This window comes from Triplophysa dalaica, chromosome 3 (genome assembly GCF_015846415.1).
Source record: "Triplophysa dalaica isolate WHDGS20190420 chromosome 3, ASM1584641v1, whole genome shotgun sequence".
NCBI classification, from domain to species: Eukaryota; Metazoa; Chordata; class Actinopteri; order Cypriniformes; family Nemacheilidae; genus Triplophysa; species Triplophysa dalaica.
Window position 1 is genome coordinate 18,705,293 of NC_079544.1, and position 23,848 is coordinate 18,729,140.

Consider the following 23,848-nt stretch of genomic DNA (forward strand, 5'->3'; position numbering starts at 1 on the left):
CCCTCGAGTTGTTCCTAATCAGTATAAATTTCTTTGTCCTGTTGAACACAAAGATATTTTGAAGAAATTAGAAAAGCAAACAGTTCTGAGGCTTTTCACTACCACTGTATGTTTTCCTACTATGGTAGTCAAGTTGGCCAAGAACGGCTTGGTTACAAGCATTCTTCCAAATATCTTTTTCAGTGTTCACAAGAACAAAGAAAGTATACAGAATTGGAACAACTCGAAGGTAAGAAAAATATTTTTTATTTTTGGGTAACCTGTCCAATTAAGAGACTTAGTTTCAGTCCCCCCGTTTAATGAGGAAGCATGATTCCCTCTATAGTAACACAAACAGACTTATACAAATGCTGACATTCCCACTATCCGGTTCAGACTTTAGACAGAGTCACCCACACAACATTAAAGAGACACAAGATGAGGCACAGGATCTGTTGAAACACTCATATGTTTTTACTGGAATGTTGGATTGGCAACATGTGCAAAATGATCAAAGCAACACTCATTTCACCAACCACTGTACAGCACCGTATAACAAAAAAACATAACAAAAACACATTCTCAATGTGGCACATTTCTTTAAACTGAAACTGTAACAGTCAATCCTATAAATACTGTATTATTTGCCCACAAGCGAGAGAGTAACTGATGGTGCATTTCAAGCTGCCTTCACCTGTTTAAGACTAGATGAGATTTCATATTTAGATGCCGTTGTAACGTCAGAAGCCAATGTCCAGTTGTATCTTGTGCTCAAATATTGCAATGACCAGCATGATTCCAAAGCCCAGGAGAATTCCAGCATTTTGCAGGAGGAAGAAACCATAATGGCTGAAGCCTGCTTCACCCGCGTCATTGTGTAACATTTCAGGTACCTACAAAAAAACACAAACTTATTTTTATTTATTGAAATTATTGCTGCAGTCAGATGTCGGGTTGGTGTTCTTTTAATTACCGCGGGCGCGGGTTTATCGAACAGGCCCCGTGCAGGACTCTGCATCACAGTCATGTGTATATTGTTATTGCACAGTATTTCTAAGAAACCACTTTTTGATCACTTGTTGTTTCGATGCACAAAAAGCAACTATGTATGTCTAAGCTACTCACCATGTCTACAAGGGCGACATACAAAAAAAGTCCAGCCGTCAGAGCGAAGATCCACATGGACACGTTTTCTGCGTAATGACCAATCAGAATGCCTGTGATCATCCCCAGATATCCCATCAGGGCCGACAGCAAATTGTAGAGAATGGCCTGTCGTACCGACATACCCGCTTTCAGCAAGACCGCAAAATCACCTACAGGAAATGTGAGAATTTGAAAAAGTACATACAAACTATGAGACTTGCACAAAGGAATACTATCAGTTTGTTATATGATGTCACAGAACTGTCTCCATGGTGACAGGTGATGTCATCTTACCCAGCTCATGTGGAAGTTCATGACAGAATACAGCAACTGAGGTACTAAGACCACTGGACAACCCTTCGGTGAAAGCTGCTCCTGAAATTGAAATTAACATCTCCTGTCAAAATGTCTGTCAATAATATACATTTAAAAAGTAGCTTTATTGTAGCCCAACTAGTAAAGCATGGTGTTAGCAACACTAATCCATGGGTTTGAATCCCATTGAATGCAAACTTACCTATGGCAAGTCCATCACTGAAGTTATGAAGTCCATCCCCCATGATGACCATCCAAGCAAGAGTAGCCACGCCAGCCTGCTGGAAGTGCTGAAGTGAGTAGGACTGCGTGTGCCTATGCGTGTGCGTGTGAGGATGGTGGTTCTGGGAATGATGGTGATGCAATATATGGTGATAGTCATGGTGATGATGATGCTGCTCGTCTGACTGGCCGACAGTATCATGAAAGTGGGAGTGGCATTTGTTTTCACAATCCATGTCGGTGTAGAGCTCCGCCCCCAACATTACTTCTTCTTCTTCTGCCAAGCCCCGCGCACACGCACTTCCCCCATTCGTTTCAGCAGCTGATGTAAAACGATCAGTCATAAGAAAAGTGTAATTGCACTGCACATTCACAAAGAGAGAAAGACATTTATTTACCATCGAGTGTTTTGACGCCATTGTCTTCCAGTGATGGCTGTTTCTCAGATTCCAGAACTTCGGCGGCGAGATCAACCCTCTTCTATACATGAACATAAAGAGACGATACTTTCAAATAAATACGAGGAACACCTCACTCTGAATTGTATTACTTTTTGTATCATTTGAAACCTTGTTTTGTGAAATGCTATGCTTGTAAAGTGGGTTTGTGCTAAAAAAAGTACTTTGTTTATTATTATGTTACATAATACTGTGACATACATTTTAAGTGCTTTCCATATTGGGAAATATTGAGCCCAGCAAAACAATAAACGGCTTGCATTGTATATGTTTGTGCATTATCCTGACCTTCTGCTTTTTGTCCTTATACATTTTGCCAAGGGTGAGAAAGTGCTCGATGAGGAACATAATGTAGACCCCACTCAGCGCGGTCAGTCCGGTCCACACGGGTCTAAGAGAATCCTCTTCCCCCTCCTCTCCATGGTCATGATGCTCAGAGTGGCTGTGCATGTTATGGCCCTGTGACTGAGAGCAGCCAACCAGAAGAACTGATAAGAAATCTCCACCAGTGACATGATCTTACATACATACAGTTCATACACACCAATGCCATCAAAATATGTGTGTGCACAAGCAAGCAAAACTATAGGTGATTCGGATTGTTGCGGAAATACAGAAATGGTAAAAAAACTCAAATCTGATATCCAAATTCTCAAAATGTTTGACTATTTGCTTCTTGTCTAAAATGAAAAAGGGACACAGGTGTCTTACATGTGGTATGAGATGCAGGAACGCATCTCCGCTGAGAGTGCCCACAGCAAGGGCCACCAGGAAGCTTAGCAGGAAGTTGAAGCAAACTCTGTTCATCAGCGGAATCAAAACCACACCCACTAGCGCCAGCAAGCTGATTAAAGTGATGGAGAGAAATCCTCCCATCCAAGCTGGAACACAAACGTGGACAAGTGTAAAACAATCAAATTACTAAAAAACTAATTTGTGAACCAGTGAGAGACGAAATGATCGACATCCTTCTTGTTTGCGTAGTAACTTATGGTTTTAAATGAGGAAAATCTGAATAATTACTATGTAGAACTTCTATTATAATAATGAAAATTTACTATTATTTTAAAATCAGTCTTTGTAAATAGTAAACTGCTATTCTAAAAACCTATACAAAATTATGTTGAATTGACACTCCGTGTCGCCAGTCTTGCTAGTACAAGGTTATAATTTTGGGTTTCATTTGTAAACCCAGTAGCGCGTATTTACATTGTCATTTTTTTTGTATCCTTACACCCCATATATATCTGACACAAGTGAAGTCATTTACATGAATGGATATCACAATACACTCATTAAAACTATGTAGCACAGCCTTTTCACATCTAGTACTACAAAATAATGTTACTATCACTGACTCACAAACACTTACCAACAGTAATAGAGGGACTCCTTTGGCTTCTGCCATTGGTGTGATTATGTAGACTGTGGTGGCGATGATGATGATTGTGATGACTGGTGTGATCTAGAAAAACACACAAAAGTGTGTAAAACATATTCTGCTGATAAGCTATAAAAACTTGGGTTCAACTTTAAATATTCAAAACCTCACCTAACTGGCCATTGTCGTGCACGAGGCACGACTTTGAATCCATTTGCATGAGAAGGGCGGGACACAAGTAAGCAAAGTCACTGACAGACACACCCGCTTCCTTTATCATGCCATGCGACTGCAGGATTGTGGAGGCGTTTTGACACTGAGAAGGAAAAAACAAAATTTACTTGAGCAGGTTTGTGATAGCCCCATTTCATATCTGCTGCTCTGTATTACTCAATTGTGATTGGTTAATTCATACGATTCAGATATTTGATATAGTCGATTCATTATCATTTTTCGTGCATCTTAATGATTGTGTATTTGTGTACCTCCAGACTGAGATGGATGTGTTCATGCTCATCATGGTCATCCTCGTGTACATGGGTGTGTGCATCTTCAGCCTGGTGGGTGTGGTTAGTGTGCGTTACGTTTGGCTGGACGGCAAAGGGAGCATGGTCCTGGGTTAAATCATAGTCAGCGCTACGATTAGTTCGTCGCGATTTTGTGGCAGCGGACGGAGTGGTCAAAGGTGTGGTCAGTTCCTGATTCACCTTCATGTAGAGATTGTGGTGCGCATCCGATTCGCTCTTCTTCCCAGGGGCGGGATCAGGCTGCACTTTTGTGACAGGTTCACTCTTCTCCACAGTATGGTCTCCCTCTACCTTCTTGCTGGCAACGGCTTGCGCGTGTGTAGTGAGTTTGTCCACATGGGTATGTCCGTGAGAATGCGAATGTGTATGATTGTGTGTGTTTCCATGGTGATGTACCATCACTTTCCGGATGTGGCCTAGCCCCACCCCCTTAAGCAGGTCGAACAAGCCCTCTAAGGAAATACTCCCGTTTTGGCCATACTTCTCAAACAGTGCATGCAGGTGGCGCTGCTGAACCTGTTCTGCAATGCGACTATCAGTCTCAATGGTGACGGACCTGCATTCCGGTCCCGCCCCCACGGAGCACGCCACCAGCAGTGCCAGTGACGTAACTGTCAGGAGGCGTGGCCACCGTCCGATCATACCTGCATCCTGTGAAACAAGTATGGAATATTGTTAGAACAAAACATGACGTCTGTTAATAAATCTTTTATAAAGAGAGAGAAAATACAGCAATCTTTTAAGAAGAAATGCTTAAGACAATATCATTTTTGTATCTAGAGTTTATTACTTCAGTACTCATTCATATGGCTTCGTAAATGTCCTGGCATTTAACATTATATCACAAAGTTAAATAGATATTATGAGGAAAAAAAGCGACACATTTATGTTTATAACGTTTTCATAGTAAGCAACTACATGTGCTTCTAAACAAGTGTACCTGGTTAGTGTTTACCTGATACCATCTGGATGACAGAGATTATTCTTCTGTTGCCTTACAGGTCACAATATACATTTTACACCGAAGTCATTTTACAATGTAAATGATATGAATGTAAATCTAAATAAATGTATATCACGCGTGTTTCTGACAAGCTGAACCTTAAATCACTGACACCTGTTTACAAACACTACGTCAACAGCATCTTTTTGTCAGCACGCGGGTTGTTTGGCAAAACACGCGCATTTACTAAATCGCAGCGGCGATTTCATTCAGAATGTGGGGTTTATACCAATACGCATAAATCTGACATATGCATTAACACTAGTGAGCGCACACACAACGCGGCCTAGTTGATACGGTTCAGTCCAGCGACTTTTATCGTCATAGCTGTAAATGCACGTGGAAGTAATGGACTGATCAAACATCAACAATAACCAACGCTGCTTACCGGAGCTCCACGCACACCACACTCAAACGTAAGCGCGTTCTCGGTGGCTATTCTGCACACAACACCACGCGCTCCTTGACCAGACCGTGTGCAAAAAAATACGTCATCATAAGACCGGAAACCGAGTGTCTTTTGTTTTAGACAGGACGCGTGAATCGTGTTCCGAACTAGGTCTCTCCCATTCCCGAACTGACGGGTTTACAGCACTGGTGATATAACTTACCGTTCCCTTATTGATTACAGATGTCTTGAAACAAACAAAGCAAATAGCAGACACTCCGCGAGCAGGGTTGATTTTACAGAAGTGACTGACGCTGATTCCATTGGTGTAGATGTTGTCACATGACCTCGGAGACTGTGGGGCACTGTTGATTCAGAGTCGGACCACTGTCTGATTCATGCTTAGTCAAACATCCGCCCAAGAGTTGTGTTTGTCTTCCTAGAAAAGGAATTCCTCGAACTTCATATAGGTAAAGACCCCAAAACTTAACAAAAGCTATAAGGGCTTCATATTTTGGTCTTGATGGATTATTAAATGTGTGAAGAACACAAAATATATTTGTAACAATGTAACCGAACAACGGTGGTACCTGTTGACTTGCATTGGTTTTGTGTCCACACAATAGAAAGTCAATGGGTACTGCCATTGTTCGGTTACTGACGTTCTTAAAAATATTTTAGTTTGTGTTATTCAGAGGAAAGTCATTAAAGTTTGAAAAGACAAGAGGGTGAGGACCAAATTTAAATTATTGGTTGAACTATCACATTAACATTCATGAGTAAGGCCTATAGCTTTAATCAGATTTTTATAGATCCATACAGCTTATAGACCATTTCTGAAGATATAAACAACGCTGGCCCTGAAGCTATTCCTGATTTAGTTTCTTATTTTACATAAGGAGTGGTTTCCCACACAGGGATTAGCCAGGACTAAGTTAGTTGCATAGTTTTTCCAAAAATAATTTACAAAATATTTTACTTGTCTACATTTAAAACAAAACCATGCCACTGATTTATTTTATTATATGTCCATGCAAGCAGCTTTAATATTTATTTTAGTCTAGAACTTAAGACCTGTACGGGACAACACCCCTTAGTGTTTGTTTGACCATTTGATTCATTTCCAAATGTATTTTTTGGTTGAATTTTGTTCTAACATTTATGTGAAGTTAAGGTCTGAACGAAGAATTGCTTCTGGATTTGAACTGTTTATGTTTTACAAAACGGTCTACAAACGCCTGGCCCAAAGTAAACTTCCGGTCTTTATTGGTTGATCGATCAGGCTAGTGGCTAATAATAATGTAACTATTTATATTTAATATATAATTGCTTGTTAACATAAACAATTAACAGTGACTCAATTCTTTGCGGATGTGTACCGGAAGTTAAGGTTGGTTGTCATGTCTTGTCGCGTCGGTCGCTTCCGGTGTAGATACAGTGTTATGAGAAGACGGTAACTTCTGAATGTAATCCTTAAACACACACCCAGAATCAAATCCTAAACACACATCTTTACTTCACTCGAATCATCTGGATGTAATTACAGGGGAAAGACTCACCCCAAATTCCTAAATCAAAAACAGTTCATTTAATATTTAATCTTCCTTTATTTAATCCTACTTTTTACTTTGCAGACATCCTGAATGTCTCAACTCAAATTAGTTTCCATTATAACTGATGAAGAGTGAGTAACAGGATAGCATAGGGAACTTTTCAGTTTTGTTTCTTTTTTTCTGTATGTTGAGAGTTATTTTCTGACGGATCTACTGTTTTTTCAGATAATAATCTTTTTTCCGGTGCATGCTGGGTAGTTTTTGATAAAATGTTGCCTGAAAGTAAGGTCAGAAGCAAAACACTTATAAAGGAAAACAGACCTTCAAGGACAGTTTACTCTGTGTCTGCACACAGTTTGTGTGGGTTGCAGCTGTTGGCTTCAGTTGACAGTGTGGCACAGGGGAGCAGATTTATAAAAGTAAATCCATCTCACCCCACATGAACGTCCCACCCCCTCACACACGCAATCATTTGAAATCTAGATCAATTATTGAGCAATGCCACTCATATTTGAGATATTTTGGACCTAACGCAAATGTCTTAAGAATGAATGAATGAAGGGGCTTTCAGGCTGTTATGTGATGCAGCTTCCCAAAATTTCCAAGTGTCTCATTACAGTTGTATTTATATCATGCATGTATATGAGTGTGTGTGCGCAGGGGTGGAGTTAGTTAGATTCCAGTGGGGTCTCTTTCTGGAGTGTGAGTTTCTCTTTGCACTGTTCTTGTGTGTGATTCTGTCTGGCCCCGTACCCATCCCTGGCCCTCTAGACCTACTTTCGCGCCCTTGTGAAAGAGATGGAAAAGAAAGGTGATGTCATACTTGAGGTTGAGGATGAGTCCGGGCAACCTGTCTCGGCCCTCTCCATTCTCTCTCTGCTGGAACGCGTGTCTACCATCATCGATGGCGTCCAGGCGAGCCAGCAGCGCATGGAGGAACGCCAGCAGCAGCTTGAAAGCTCGGTCAGCGCCGTCCAGTCAGAGTTGCTTAAATTGACTCGCGAACATAGTGTCACAGCGACCACTGTTGAGAAACTTCTCCAGAAAGCCCGTCGTGTAAGCACACATGTTAAAGAAGTGCGTTCACGTGTGGAGAAACAGAACGTGCGTGTGAAGAAGGTGGAAACAACGCAGGATGAGCTGCTTACTCGCAACAAATTCAGAGTTGTCATCTACCAGGTATAATAAACATTGACACACACGTCTCTTAACACCAAGTCTCTGCATGTGTGTGATGGGTGATTGAGGGTTTTGGCAATGAATTGTCTATGTACTGTCAAACTTACACCTGTTATATTACATATAGGGGGCGCACTTGAGAATTTTTTTCTGAAGCCGATTGGCTACCTATTTCTGTGGGGTGTCATATAAAGATATCTTAAATGTTTGACTTCCAGAAAGACAGAAATAATGTGGTGCAGGGTGGCGACTAACATAGATTTTGAGGGTGGGGTGTCTACTTCGATATTTAAAATGGTACCATGTGTATTTATTCAATTTAAATGTTTATTCATGCACAAATACAACTAATTTAGAATTGAATTCCTTACATTTCACTTTAGCTTAAAAGAATGAAGAAATAAAGAAAAACAAACAAAGGCAATTATGTTCGCTTTAGGACCCTAATAAATTAGACTAAATTAGGCCGTGACAGTGTGTGTGTTGGTATTCTGAGCTTTCCTAATATAGAGTCGCTCACACAGCTGAACAGTGACTTTAAACACCCTCCCGGAACACAGACTTTATACACACATACTGTACATTCATAGACATTCAATCGAACAAACTTCAGAATGCCCTCCAGGGACAGTAATGGTCTATACAGTCAGTGAAGGGGTAGTTTCATTAGTATTAATATTAAGGAACACTCACTATAAGGGAGGAAGAGTTTGTGTTTCAGACATTTGAAGCGATCAAACAAAGTTTGTTTTACATGACATTTAAGAGAGGGTAAATTAAAAGACTTGGCAATGGAGAAGAGAGAATGGGATGGGCTAGGCATGGGATGCATGGACTTTCCCTGAGTAACAGGTGAAACTACATGAGTAATCTTTAATTGGACTAATATTTAGGACTTGACTGAGATGTGAGCAATGCTTTGATAATTAATGCTTTGATAAAGCCTGATGATGTGGAAATTGATGTATGCTGCGAGCTTTGATATCGAGCATCAAAGATCCTTGTGCCTTCACTTGGACTTATTGCTAATAAACTTATGAGTATATTTTAAGTGTAACAATAGTAAACTTTTGAATACACTAGTTTACAACTATTTCCTATGTGCACTTTTACTGATGATAGTTTACTAGTGCAAGACTTGTAGCACATTTTATAAAGATACACTTTGAAGTATACTCTCGGTTATCTACTATGGAAAGTAATGAAAAAAGGTGGAATATATAGGCTAAATATACTTTGACATAAATATGTATTAAATATAAATATACATACGGTACATAAAAAGTAGACTGAAGTATACTAATATCATACTTGAATAAACATTTTTTGATAATTGACATGTTCAAATTATTTTTGTAAGTGTTGTTTTCATATTACTCTCTTTTTTTCCACTGCAGGGTGAAACTGAAGTTCCCTCTGTTGCTGTCACCAAGACCCCCAAAGGGGAAGGGCTTGCTAACCTGGAGGTGGAGCCAGATGAATATGACATCCCTGCTGATTTATCATCTGATGAAGAGTACATGGTGGTAGATGAGGTGGAGTCATCTCGGGGGGCACGTCTAAAACAGTCAGGGTTAAAGGGTCTTGAGAACATCAAGTCAGCGTTCTCCAAAGAAGGCATGACCAAAACACGTGAGAAGACCAGAGAGAACCTCAGCAAAACCAAGGAGAGTCTGAGTAAAACGGGCCATTCGCTTGGAACCAAAATCAACACCTTCGGTGAGAAGGTCGTGCCGCATGAACAACGAGATAAAATACGTCAGAGTAGTGAGCGGCTCAAGGAGAACATCGCTAAGAAAGCACCCAGTAAAGAATCGTTCCGCATCAAACTAAAGAAGGAGCGCACTGTCGCTGAGGGCCAGGAGGGAGCAGAGGAGGAGCCTGCTGTGACTCCACCCAAAGGCAGGAAGTCAAGCCCAGACGTGACCTACACAGAGGTGGTAACTGAGAGCAAGAGGGAGGGTCCAATATCAGAGGAAGGAGCAACTCGCATCCATGAGGACTGATATGGGAAATTCACAAGTGAAAGAATATGAGAAAGTGAAAAAAGTAGTTTGTGATTAGTAAAAGGAAGAAATCATTTTCATATAATGTTTCCACACAGTAAATGAAATAAATTTTGAAACACTAAATGTGTTTGAATCATTTACATACCATATTGGCAACTTGTTAAATGTATGATATGTAACTTTCAAGTTAGAATTTGTTTGGTCAGAGCTTGAAAGCAACAATGAAGAGGATCGCTTATACAATTGCTAGGTTTCACAGAATCCCTGACATTATATAATGCTAAACATAATGAGGACTTTATGAGCTTTTTACATGGTAAGAAACATTTAATGTTACGAAAATTGGGCCCGCATGTATATCTTAACACACACACATTACCCTGAGCTATATGAACACATCAAATGAGAGATTGAAAGATATCCAAAAAAAGATCTCTTGGAATTAATCTCAACAGCTGAGCAGCTCTGTTCAACTTTTCACGCGCACACACACGCATGCACGCACACACACACACACACATTATATCAGTGGATCACAAGGACAGCTAAAAACGTATTGTATATTTAATCTATGTTAAATTATTACCCATTTCACAAGATGTAAACAACACTGAACCAGAAGCACTTTTTCATTTTTTTGTCTAGATCATATAACAATTTGATTTCATTCCAGATGTTTTGTTGATTGTATTATATGAGCTTTCCTGTAGCTCTGTGGTTAGAGCATGGTGCTAGTAACGCTAAAGTCATGGGTTCGATCCCAGGGATTGCACTGCACATCCTCATAAACAAAAGTATAGTATCATGCATATACGTCGCTTTCGACAAAAGCGTTTGCCAAGTGCATAAATGTGTTACCGTGTGTCTATGTAGTGTTCAAAAACTCATATATGGCAGTGCATTGACATCAATGCATCTGACACTGCATTCCAACTGGGATATATTGCTCTCCGAAGGGGCCTTCAGAGTGACAACAATCATGGCCGACATCCGGAAGGGTCGTTCCAAACCGAAGTGCTCATAACTTGCCACTTCAAAGGGCCCTTCAGAATGAAAGATATGGAAGGGTACAACTGATGGTCACTTCGGGCTCCCATGATTCTTTGCGTGGTGATGCAGCCTCCGTATTGGGGCTGGATGATGACGCAGAAGGGCGGTTCAAGAAACAGTTGCTTGGTCCCCACACCCTTTAACCCTTCAAAGCTCTCACTTCGGAGGGTAAACCATTCGAAGGTCTTAGGGCATATGGAAGAGCCCTTCGAAATGGAACGAAGGGTGTATGTCTATGAACTAAAAAAAATATGACGACATACATTAAATCACAATTTTGAAAAAACAAATCTTTATTTTGGAACATTGGAATTTAGCCACATGTTGGTATTTGTGATTAGATCTCTTTTTAAAAATATCTAGGGCATGCACTGTTTTTCCATCCCACCCACCTAACAGTGCAGACCATACTTCTTAGTGGGACCCTGGGTTGAACTGCAGCCCTCCTGCTATCCGTGCCTTATATCCTGAGATCAGATTGCACTCTTTGTGATGTCATATATGGAGGATTCCACAATGGGACGCATTTGTAAAAATCCTTATATTAAAATATAAAAAGCTCTCCAATTCTGGAAAGCAAATAATTTTAGAGGTCATTGTATATTTGCATTATGCTTAATGGTTGTATTCTGCACTTTTCGTTTGACTCTTTAAAAATATATACAATAACACAAAAGATCCAGAAATATACAATATTGTAATGTTTAGAAACGTAACTCATACTGTATTCCCTGTGAAAATTCCCAACTTTAAGTAATAAACCATTTACATGCTTAAGACATGTGCGTTGTACTGCGAGACTTCCATATAAAAACGGGGAATGGTAAGTTAGTGTTTTTGTTTTATCATTTATATGTGATAACTCCCTATGAATTTAATAGAACGTTTGGGCATACCAACATGGCGGTTATAGATTTACATTTAGTCATTTAGCCGACGCTTTTATCCAACGCGACTTACAAATGAGATAAAGAATGGATGCAACTAGAACAACATAAGGACAACAAAAAGCATAAGTGCAATAAAATTAGTCTCATAAAGTCTATCACAGTAAACAGAGCTAAGATATTTTTCTAATAGTGTATAGTGTATATAGAAGAGTAGAAAAGAGACTAATCAGAACTGATTGGTCAGGTCCTGAAGGAAGAGATGTACCGTGAGAGCGATTTTTTACCTTTTTAGGATGACACTATAAAACATCGTTATAGATTATTGATTAGGACCCATGCAGCCCATTGTGAGCAACCCCCTGCTGCCCTAACTAACACCTCTTCCAGCAGCAACCTAGCTTTCCCAGGAGGTCCGCCATCCAAGTAGAGGCCTACTCAGCCCTGCTTAGCTCAAACCTCAATAAGCTCAAACCTAGCTGCAAGATATGTCATGTCTTGTCACGACAAAAGAACAACCACCACAACAGAACAAAACACTGACACAACACACACAAACTGACACTATATGACAGGATCATCTCAACCTCACTAAGAACTTTAATCAATACTGTATCAATAATGTATATAATAAATAATCAATAATGTATATATAGATACTTATATACCTTTATCTGTATTTGTGCAGAATGTTTATATTAAATATTCCTTCGCTTTGGCAATGTATAACTTGTTAAGCATCTTTGAATCTTGAATCGCTTCAGTGGGCAACCAGTCTACAGGGTGATATGGCTGCTGGCATCTAACTACACACAGGTCATAGACATACATTTGCACACATTTTATTTAGAGACTAACAGATCTTCAACTACAACAAATTGTGCTTTTTAACTAATATTCCGAAATGTTCACGTAAAAGCAGTTGTTTCTCCAGACCACCAGGTGGAATCACAATCTCAGATTCTCATAAAAGTCGCAGACTATTAAGCAAAACATCTATTACAGCTCCCATTTATTTTATACCACAAAAATATAATCAATATAATAATTCATACTATTACTACCATTATCATGAAGGAAAATAAAATAACTCATATTTTGTTTCCTATCATGGCGCCGAAGAAGTGTGACGTCATTCATGGCGACGGTAACCACAACATTACAAAGCCACAGCGGCCAAAATCACATCCTTCCTGCAAAAACACCGAGTAATAAAATAGAGACATTGCGTATAGAAAACGAATAAACACACACATCGAGAGAAAAAGAAACGTGTGTAGGGATGGCAGAGGAGGATGAGCGCGGTCCCGGTGCGGTCTATCAGATGTTTGTAGTGATGGAAGATCTTCTGGATAAACTGAAGGTCTTGGATTATGAACAGCATGTTCTGGACAAACACAACATCAAACCTCTGTCGAGGTAAACACAACACAGGCAGTGCAGATCCTGCTTTATGTTTTAAGTGATATTAAAGATCTGTGATATAAAATAGTTTACTAAGTAAAATGTGACTTATTGAGAAGAATATTTAGCGTTAGCATACACGAGAGATGTATGCATAACCATATAATAACTAACTATACATAATAAAACCCATAAAGGCTTGAAATAACTATTGTATAAACTATTGCAAAAGAAAAATCCTTAGTTTTTTTGTCTTTTGTAGGCATTATTTTGTCTCTAGTCCTCACGTGCTGTCAAATCCTGGAGAGCAGTTTTATTTGTTCAGTGTCATTGCCGCCTGGTTGATTTCTCTTTGCGGGCGGCCCTTTGACACACCACAGGAGTATGACGACCCCAATGCCACCGTCTCCAACATCCTCTCTGAGCTTCGTGCACTGGTGAGACATCGTCAAGGGGATGGCATCTTTACAAGTGTCTATATGTGGATTTCCTGTTTATCGCTGTGTATGTTTGTGTGTAGGGTGGCCAGGTTGATTTCCCCCCAGCTAAACTAAAGTCTGGATGTGGAGAGCATGTGTGTTACGTTTTAGATCAATTGGTAGAAAAGGCACTGAAGAGCAAAGGATTCTCCTGGAACAAGTAAACAGAAAATTCAACATGGTTCACAAACTTTTGTTTCCCAGCGTGTATACACACTAACACATCTCTCTGTCAGGCCCCAATACCCTTCTGTAGAAGTGGAAGACGAGTGTGTACAAGAAGATGATGCTGAACTTACACTCAGTAAAGTGGAGGAAGAGATGACAGTGAGTCACACACATATTCACCCTGAGTACTGCTGCAAAAATGACAGTCAAGGACACATGCAAAAGTCAATGACTGTGAGGCAAACACACACTCAAACTTTTTTTAGCAGGAGGATGAAGATTATGAGGATGAAGAGGGACTTGATTTAGATGCACTGAAGACCAGAACTAATCAGAGTGTGAGTTTGTCATATCAGTTACTACATATTACAACATAATCTATACAAATAAAATGAAATATTTTGCTCACTCTGTACTTTCTACAGGTTGTGAGTTGTTCCTGTGAGGTGTTACCTGTGTGTGTTTACTATAAAACCGATACAAAATAGTCCACAACTGGAGGAATGTTTATTAATAAACAAATTTATTTAGGAACCATGTTTTTCTAATTTAATAAGACAAATAATACATTTCCCTAAATATGCAGTCAAAGAAATCCAGTTTATGTGTGTGTATGTTCAGGAACTCACTGGTTCGAGGCCTGCAGAGGTTCTCGAGTCAGACGTTGATGCTACAGAGTGGAATCTGGAGGTGGAGAGAGTTCTTCCACAGCTCAAAGTTACCATTCGGACTGACAACAAGGTTTGGCCATTAACTTCTTTAATTCGTTGAGATAAATCGCGTGAATTGCATATAAATTAACCATAGTAAAAATAGCTAAATTTAAAACACGATCCACTATGATCTTACTTTAAGTGCTAATGTTATTATATGAGCGTTAGTTTAAGTTTACCCCATTGTTGTCTGTGGTGTATTTACAGACACTAAAAAATCTTAATTTAAATTTTTCTTTAAGAAAAAGCGTATACTTAATAAACATCTGAATGGTTGAGATAATGACTGACACATTTCATTTCAGGACTGGAGGATTCACCTTGACCAAATGCATCAACATCAAGATGGCATCAACACATCCTTGCAGGAGGCCAAGGTCATCCCCACATCTCACCATCTCAGATGTTGTTTGCATGTAAAAACATAACAAAGAATATAACACGTAAGTGGTTATGCAGGGTTGTCTGTTTAAGCTGCAGGAAGACATCACTAAAACTCTAGAGAAAGTGGGCAGCCGTGAGAAATACCTGAACACTCAGCTCGAGCATCTGATTTCAGAATACCGCCAGGCACAAACACAACTTAACAAGGTGAACATCTCAGCCATCAAAACTACTCATTATTCCATGCCTCTTATCTATACGCTGGCACTGTCTTTTAACAAATCACATAAACACACGAAAAAGGATTTTTGAATAGTTGTATGTGTGATATTGTGCTTCAGGTAAAGGAACTTTATAAACAGGCAAGTGGAGGTGTCACAGAGAGAACCAGAATTTTGGCTGAGGTTTGTCTGACAACAACATTACCGCAAGAGCCATGTGATATTACATAACACATAACATCACGCATAACTGTCATTTGGATTCTACACAGTACAAATTATAGGGCTCCATCTTGGCGTCAGTGTTAGTTTTGGAATGTGTTTAATATCACAGTGCAGTACACAACCTTTACACAAACACTTGTGTGCACAATATTGAAACAGCATTTGTGTATGTTTGTACCTCAGATAAGTGAGGAGCTGGAGAAAGTCAAACAGGAAATGGAAGAGAAGGGCAGCAGCATGTCTGATGGAGGTAGTCATATCGTCATGTATATGATTTACTGTGTGATTTAATTTATTTAATTGTCTGTTTTCTAGTGTAGTGTGTTATTGTTGTTGTTTGTTTACAAAAGCGGTGTATCATACATGGGCTTTGTGTTGCAGCTCCAGTGGTGAAGATCCGTCAGAGTTTGACTAAGCTTAAGCAGGAGATTGAGCAAATGGATGTTCGGATGGGAGTGGTGGAGCACACACTACTACAGGCCAAACTTAGAGAGAAAAACAACATGACAAGAGAAATGCACGCAACACACCTCTTAGAGCCCAGCACACAAAATTTCTAACATATGTTCACACGACACACACACACAAATTATGTAACTAATCATGTTAAATGAGTTGACTATGTTTTGTATAAATATTTGTATAAACGTTTTAAGTGTCGATTACAAACTGTCTGGTTATTAACAATAAAAATATTTAAAAAAAAAAAAAAAAAATGATTTGCTCCAAGATAGTTAAATTCGTGAGACTTTTCTATGTTATAACTTGCTAGTAAATTTTACCTACAGCCATCTGATGTCAATAATAGAATGGATCTAAGCCTCAAGTCAGCTCAAGTATTAGTTTGTGTAACAGTTCCCCAGGAAAAAAGGGTGTAGGTATTTACTCAACATTCCCATTACATGTAGACACAAAGGCCCTGTGTTGCACATTAACAACACACATGTGTTCCATGATGTCATTCTCACTTGAGATTATTTTGGCCATCTGTACATTGTAAAGTTATTAGTAACTATTCCAAATATGACAATCTGTAGCTAAAGGTAACATTTTACAAGAACAAAGAACTTGTGCAAATATCTTTTAACTGAGTAAGACCAAAGGCATGAGCATTCTACTAATGTACACTGTTGGGTTTCTGTCACCCTCTATAGTGCTTGCGATACCAAGCCTGAGTGTCACAATCAACTCTGCATTCTTTGGATGAGCCCAGACCAACAGATATAGGCAGTTTCTATAGGAAGGTTCTGCTATTCTGCATGCATTTATTTTAATGTGTCAGTGCATATAATAATACATTGCTGCATTCACACATGAAATACTTTGAGACGCACGTGACCCATTCTGTGAAAACCAGACTAAAGTCTGAAAATCTAATTATGAGATAAAAATGAATTTGTAACATTGTCTTACTTAGTCATTATTATAGAAGACTATATAATTTTTATAATATTTTTTTGATATTAAGACTTTATTTCGACAGAATGTTCTTTATATTATGTAGGATTATTTTATGTAGAAAACTGTGATTACAAAAAATTGACTTTGGCTGAGTTTTTAACAGACTGGGTCAAATGTTTAATCAGTTATACACTCAGAGAATGCTACATGGTTTCAACCCATAGATGTTTAAAATATGAACAAACACAATCATTGGTTAAAATTGACCTATTTTTATACTACCATAGGTTGATGCTTATGAAAATAACCATGGTTTTATTATTGTAAAAGTGTAATAACCCTGGTTTTGGTGGATAGATTAACCACAGTTTTACAAGGGTCATACCATGGTTAAACTATGGTCACTGTAGCAAAACCATGGTATATAGTGGTTACCATGGTAACTATAATTAACAGAAATCCTGCAGCATTTGTTGTACACAGGTTTCCATTGGTGAATAATATAAACTTTAGTAAAGCTTTCCTGTAGCTCAGTGGTAAGAGCATTGCATTAGCAAGGTTGTGGGTTCGATCCCAGGGGATTGCAAATACCTATGTTAAATGTATAGGATAAAGAAATGTAAGTCGCTTTGGATAAAAGCGTCTGCCAAATATGTCAATGTAAATGTAGATTTGTTTTGACTGTGCAAGCTCTCTCAAGATTCAAAGAAGCTTTATTGGCATGATAAAAATAAATTAAATTGCCAAAGCTCAGGAAAATTAAATATAAACATGCTGCATAAATACAGATTGAGATTTTATATATAAGTATCTATATATTCATATCAATATAAACAGAAATGAGTAAAGTATTGATAAAAGTTCTCAGTGAGGTTGACAGCATCCTGTCACATAGTGTCAGTTTGTATGTGTTGTGTCAGTGTCTTCTTCCGTTGTGCTAGTTGCTCTTTTATTGTGGCAGGACTTGACATATCTTGCATTTAGGTTTGAGCTTATTGAGTTTTCTCATAATATATATGAAATCTTGTCCTTTTGTTGAAACTGCTCTCTCTCTCTCTCTCTCTCTCTCTCTCTCTCTCAATAGGCGAGGCTTTCATGCTTGTAACTGTACCAGCGGACAGTCTGGATCCGCATCAATATTTGAATTCTTTTTAAATGAGGTAAGTCTTGTTTTCCTCGATTGTGAATCTCAGCTTTTTAATGTATTAGCTTGATAAGGTGCTAGAAAATAGCGCTTGTCTATGTGGGGCAGATAGCTGTAAAGAATGTTGCGAGACGAAACCGGATGTTTATTTTTACTCTTTAGCGAATCTGTTCATATATTTGTTTTATACGCTGTTTGATTTTGGATATTTGTATAGCTGCACAATAACCGTATAGTGAATAATAAACTGAAAGTCGCGAGTATTTGTGTGTGTTTCGCGTATCTGATGCGGGCCGCGGAGCACAAAGACTGAACGAGCGTCTGTAGACCGAAAACAACTAAGTCTGCACACTGTACACCGTGTTAAAGAAAACAAAACATAGGCTTATGCATGTGAATTGTTTCGCAGAAAATTCCCTTTGCTTAAAGCCAACGTATTTATTTTGATATTGTGAATTGCGTCCCCCTCAAAATTATTATTTTTGAATTGTTTAACTTAAGTTGGGACACACAGATAGCCCAAATGTAACTGTTCTATTTCTTAGTAAGAAATTAAGTAGAGATTAAGGAAAATGAAATAAAGAAAACTTGTTCAGCATACAGGCTTGTTGGTATATTTGTTTAATAGCCTGTAACTTGAGCTTAATTTATATGGTTGTTTTTGAGGTTATTCTGCATGTGTGCTTTTGTGGTTGAGGTATTGCAGTGCATGTTGCATTTGCTTTGTAAGATCAATTCCCTTTAATGTTGCTTTAATCCTTTATTTTATAACTTCATAATATTTCTTGTATGTTTGAAGTAAATACAGGAAATGTGTGTTTGAGAAATATAGAAAGAGAGTGTTGTTCGAACACAAACAAGGTGTCATGTGATCACAGAGTTCTGGGTGAGAAGGAACGGGCTGCTATTTGGGCCATTACTGTACTGCCCCATTTTTGCCGTTGGACTCTCTCTTGGCTTTTTGCACATTGTGCTCACATACACACACAAATGACACTCTGTTCAGCCAATAAGGTTATCTCCAGAAAGTAAGTGGTTAACAGGAAGTACAGTAAAGTCTCCACCCACTTTGCCAGCATCATCCCCATCTGGATCATCATGGCTGTCTGATCCCCCCTCCCATACCTCAGCTTTTAATACCCAGCATCACTCTCCTTGTTTTTTCTATTTTCACTACTTGAATCATTTTAAATTCATGGTGTAAATGTTTGTTTTAAACATAAATAATCATTCAATTAATAAATATGTGTTTTTTTCTGTATTTATATAATTAATATTGTATTACAGGCTTGGCGTCAAAACAGCTGAGCCATGTTTTTTAGAGGAGCTGTTACGAGTAAGTATGTCTTAATGTTACATAATATTCTCATTTTTGTCTTTCTCACACATTCATTCTTTGACCGGACTGTTATAAATGTTAACTTTATATATTTTTAAAGGTTCGCCAATTAAGACCAAGAGCTTGGAGGCTGAACATGTTTGTCACAGGTAAAGACATTTAATTAATAGACAAGCAGAAGGAACATTGCCATCATCCTTATTAAAAGTTTTAAATGTGTGCTGCTTCTTTGTTTCTTTGACTATTTGTTAACATGTGTGCTAATCAATATTTTTATTTTTTAGTCTTGACCTCTCTCACTTCTCCGACTCCTCCTATGAGTGTTTCTCCACCAATCCGCTGACAGGCTCAGTGTGCGCTTGTCGCCGGAGTCCCCGCCTGCTGGCCAATGGTTACTATGTACTGACGGAAGACAGTTTCACCACAGATGACGAGGGCAACGTCACCCTGACACCCTCACACACCAGCGTCTCATACAAAGAGAATCTTGTCCGGTGAGTTTTATTTCAGTGTTTGAGAGGACTGTGTGTATGTTCTGATTTATTTAGGAAATTTCTGATATGCAACGGTATAAATGATCTCATATTTCAAGATGCTTATAGGTTAATACAACATTCTTTGATAAAATACAGAATAGTAACAATTATAATGTAAAACACATTTTACTGTAATTGTAACAGTGTGTCCAAATATGTCAGCTATTAACTCTCCTTTGCATTTATTTAGAAATATGGAACTTATTGATTTAACTTGATAAAATAAAAACAAATGGAAATACTTCAATTATTGATTGTATGTGCATGCATGTGCTGTAGAATATTCAGACGAAGGCGCAGAGCAAGAAGGTCATTGGCCAGCCTTCTGAGTGATGTGAGCCAATCATGCCAGTCCTGGCTGGAAGCAAGCGTTTTTAGAAGATCTGATCCCGTCACACCCCTCCAGTCATCTTCATTGATAGAGTTAGACAACACCTATGAAAAAGACGAACCCATCAGCTTCACATGCGGTTAGACAGCTTTCTGATTCTAGATTTTGTAGATTCCTGAATAAATGTATTATTCTTGTCCATTTTCAACTAAATTGTGTGTTTTGAGGGTCATTTTGCTGTCAAACACAGTAGTAGTTTTTGTAGATTAAAAATTTATTGTTTTTATGAACATGTCTGTATATTTCTTTCTATATGTAGATCCCAGTGATCATGCTCCCTCAGATAAAGTGGCTCCCCAGACTCTCCTTGAAGAGGAGGAGCCTCAGACCGAGACATGCTCCGCCCTTGAGCAATGTAGCCAATCAGTGAGCGGCCTTCTGGATGTGCCTCCCCCATCCATATGTCACAACAATAGTTACAGTTCATCCAGAAAGACATCATCGGGTAAGAAAGAGGGAGAAGGAATGCAGCGCATTGAGATGTGCACTGCCCCGAAAGACAAAAGCTTAGATTCTTGTTAATGGAAGTTTCTTTGAAGAAATAATAAAGCCAGGTCAATGTGAGTTATTTAGTTGACATTTTGTGGTTGTTTTTGTGTATTTCAGACACTGTGATGCTTAAAGTCCTCCTTTTCATTCTTATTGTGTGCCTCTGCATTGCCATCTCATCCAGGTACAGAAAATGTGTTTGATTTGGAAATATGTATCTCTGTGCTCTCTCATATTTTTAAATGGGTTGAGGTTTTTTATTCACGTTATGATGTCATAATGTTTACAGGTGGCTGCTAGGAAGTGTTTCTGCAGCGGTGGCCTTCTTTGCCCTGCTTTCGTCCTTATGTGAGTAAATGATTCAAGTAAAATAGTTAAACGAGGATTCAAACTGTAGCGTTCATGTCAACATGAAATGGCATTTGCAGTAAAGAAAGATGTTATAAAGGCCAACACATTTATTAGATTTTAAATAAAGTTTACAAAAACCAAACAAACATTGCTTTTTTAATAATGTGTACTAATGAATCATGAACAGCATGTATTATGGAAGATAAGATCACTCTGGTTTTCTCTTTCTCACAGGTATTTCCAATCCTGGAACAGCAGTCCACTGGAGGAGAGCAAAGACTGAGGTGGGATTCTGCGTTAAATTCTAACTATTGTTTTGGTGCTTAAATACAAATGCATGAGATTTTATTCCGATAAGACTCGAACTTCAGCCCTGTGTCACTCCAATAGGACATCACCTCCAGGAACGAGTGAGAAGGACCCATGTACATACCTATGTGGAGTCATCTCAGGCCGTGAGATTGTTTAAATGCACATCCTAAATCACCGTCACATATTAGTTATAGATCAGTTTTACTTTGTGGTGTTTCCACTGATCAGCTGCAGAAATGTTAATATTAATAGATAAGACATTAGAAAGATCAAACAGGACCAGTAAAGGTCAAATTGACATGCTAGGTATGCATGCATTTTATTCAAATGTGTTTAAAATGTATGACTGTGGGATGATCAGGCAGCTAAAAAGTTTGATTAATCTTGTCAAATGAAAGACTTGACAGCATTATAATAGGTTCTCTGTAAGCCAGTGAAGATGCCTTGCTTGGCAAGATGTGAAGTGCGTTGTGTTTGTAGGTGCATTAGTAAGACTTGGTTGGGGTCTTTAACATGGTGATGGGAGCGTCATGTGTTTATCAGATGCACTCCGAAGTCATAGAAATCATGTTCTATGGTGTTGCATATTAAGCAGTTTTAAACTTGTTGATACTATATTGTGAATAGCAAATTCGGGATCTTAAAAAGTGCCAGATTAGCTTTGCATAAATTTATCATATTTGTCAGGTGCCTTTGATATACAAAAGTCCTGGGTCACACATGCAAATTCGTATTGTGTGACTCAACAGGGTGCAAAAGTGCTATTTGTATAAGCACAATAATTATACTAATAATAAAAGTCATAGACTTACACTTGAAAATAAACATTAAACCCTGCTTGCAGGGGTGCTGCCAAAGCAGGGCCATGTTTTATATGTATTGTATATTATGCATTTAATTCTGTTACATTCAAACAAGGCAGCTTCCTTCACAAATTCTTACAAGAGAAGTTGCCTGTAAAATATTTTACCAGCAATAAATAAGAAAAGCTTAGGATATTTTTACTGAGAATACAGAACTAAGGACTGAGGACTGGTCTGCTGGACAGTTTCTGTGTTTTTAAGCCTTTTGGAAGAAATTCTTACAAAAAAGTTTATTGCAGATGGTGAAGTTTTATTCTTTGGAATGGCAGCTCAGGTTTAAGAAAGACATTCATGAGGAAACAAAAGCAAAGCAAAATGAAGTATTACATTTTAGAGGTTTAGGATGCTAAACGTCTGACTGCAAACATGTTGGAGACCCAGCCAAGATAAATAAAAACAGGGAAATTTATTGAAGTGCATTAAGCTTGTAGCCAACAGAAATATATGTTTATATTCAATGTGTTGTGTTAATGTAGGTTATGTGTTTCATATACATCATATTTGTGTTGTTTCCATGAGCAATGAAACATTACAGAATGGGACTTATTAATTATTGCTGCAAAACTAGTTAATATAAAGTGTATCTTAATAAAATTAATTAATTGTTATTATATTTTTTTGTAACTGTAAGATGAGGACAATGCACAGTTATTAGAAAACAATAATTGAACAATCAAGGAGACAAAAATGTTTGAAAAAACGTGATTAATGGAAAAATATTGTGTATTGCTTTGTGAAAGTTTATTATTTTTTGTTAATTGTAGCATTAAATAACTGAGCACAGAGTTGAAATGAAAAGATTGCCCTTTTAAAAATTGGTTGTCATTTTATATCAAAGCATAAAAAGCTGGAAATAAATGAAAGACAATGTATACATTGAACAAAAAGAAATTCAAAGCAAATTTGTCACTATTTTATTGAGCTCAGAAGACTGTAATGACTCTGTAGCTCTATACTTTCTCTAGGCAACACAAAACAACTGAACAGGTTCTTCAGTTACTGTGTATTATTCCACTGCATGAAAGTGAAATGTGAAATTGATCTGTATACACTGTTAAATTTAATCTTAAAATGAAATGTATTTATATAATTTGCACAGGTACATTTGAACATGACGAACAAAATCAGCCTCGTTAATAAGAATTGTTAATAGGTTAATAGGGCTTTAAACATATTTTAGACCCTATGTGTTTTGGGATTATATTTTTACAGTGTATTTTTAAAAATATTGTTCATTTATCAATAAAGGTTTTATATATAATCGTTTTTGTTGTACTTTGAGTCAAGTTCCATGCCTAAAGGCCCCTATTTTAACTGTGTTCTCTTATTCT

At 38.1% G+C, this 23,848-nt stretch overlaps 4 protein-coding genes across 8 annotated transcripts; 3 read left to right on the forward strand and 1 right to left on the reverse strand.

Annotated features, from left to right (window-relative positions):
• Positions 1–430: 430 nt before the first annotated feature.
• Positions 431–5,774, reverse strand: slc39a6 (solute carrier family 39 member 6). 2 transcript variants are annotated; one of them, XM_056744628.1, is made up of 11 exons: positions 5,643–5,774; positions 3,987–4,679; positions 3,673–3,817; positions 3,493–3,585; positions 2,832–3,001; positions 2,409–2,585; positions 2,061–2,142; positions 1,643–1,984; positions 1,420–1,500; positions 1,105–1,295; positions 431–872 (listed from the first exon to the last, which is right to left on the reverse strand). In XM_056744628.1, exons 2-11 carry the CDS (start codon positions 4,668–4,670, stop codon positions 720–722), a joined length of 2,118 nt encoding a protein of 705 aa, XP_056600606.1. In that variant the 5' UTR covers positions 4,671–4,679; positions 5,643–5,774; the 3' UTR covers positions 431–719. The 2 variants fall into 2 exon arrangements, with proteins under 2 accessions (XP_056600606.1, XP_056600607.1); XM_056744629.1 differs by lacking the exon at positions 5,643–5,774 and adding an exon at positions 5,420–5,569.
• On the forward strand, positions 5,759–10,283 carry cavin4a (caveolae associated protein 4a). Of its 2 annotated transcripts, XM_056744637.1 has the most exons (3): positions 5,759–5,889; positions 7,744–8,151; positions 9,549–10,283. In XM_056744637.1, exons 2-3 carry the CDS (start codon positions 7,771–7,773, stop codon positions 10,155–10,157), a joined length of 990 nt encoding a protein of 329 aa, XP_056600615.1. In that variant the 5' UTR covers positions 5,759–5,889; positions 7,744–7,770; the 3' UTR covers positions 10,158–10,283. The 2 variants fall into 2 exon arrangements, with proteins under 2 accessions (XP_056600615.1, XP_056600614.1); XM_056744636.1 differs by lacking the exon at positions 5,759–5,889 and having other exon boundaries at positions 5,920–8,151.
• Positions 10,284–13,254: 2,971 nt separating this feature from the next.
• ift57 (intraflagellar transport 57 homolog (Chlamydomonas)) lies at positions 13,255–16,401 on the forward strand. Its single transcript, XM_056743656.1, has 11 exons — positions 13,255–13,516; positions 13,764–13,938; positions 14,022–14,140; positions 14,217–14,307; positions 14,415–14,486; positions 14,770–14,889; positions 15,167–15,238; positions 15,321–15,452; positions 15,587–15,649; positions 15,875–15,941; positions 16,073–16,401. Exons 1-11 carry the CDS (start codon positions 13,380–13,382, stop codon positions 16,249–16,251), a joined length of 1,227 nt encoding a protein of 408 aa, XP_056599634.1. The 5' UTR covers positions 13,255–13,379; the 3' UTR covers positions 16,252–16,401.
• A 399-nt stretch (positions 16,402–16,800) lies between these two features.
• On the forward strand, positions 16,801–23,778 carry tmem71 (transmembrane protein 71). 3 transcript variants are annotated; one of them, XM_056743659.1, is made up of 11 exons: positions 16,801–16,935; positions 18,177–18,252; positions 19,524–19,572; positions 19,676–19,724; positions 19,860–20,069; positions 20,391–20,581; positions 20,762–20,947; positions 21,109–21,175; positions 21,281–21,339; positions 21,577–21,626; positions 21,733–23,778. In XM_056743659.1, the coding sequence occupies exons 3-11, from the start codon at positions 19,548–19,550 to the stop codon at positions 21,754–21,756; spliced, it is 861 nt and encodes a 286-aa protein (XP_056599637.1). In that variant the 5' UTR covers positions 16,801–16,935; positions 18,177–18,252; positions 19,524–19,547; the 3' UTR covers positions 21,757–23,778. The 3 variants fall into 3 exon arrangements, with proteins under 3 accessions (XP_056599637.1, XP_056599636.1, XP_056599638.1); XM_056743658.1 differs by lacking the exon at positions 16,801–16,935 and adding an exon at positions 17,990–18,076; XM_056743660.1 differs by lacking the exons at positions 16,801–16,935; positions 18,177–18,252 and adding an exon at positions 18,270–19,436.
• The last annotated feature ends 70 nt before the right edge of the window (positions 23,779–23,848 follow it).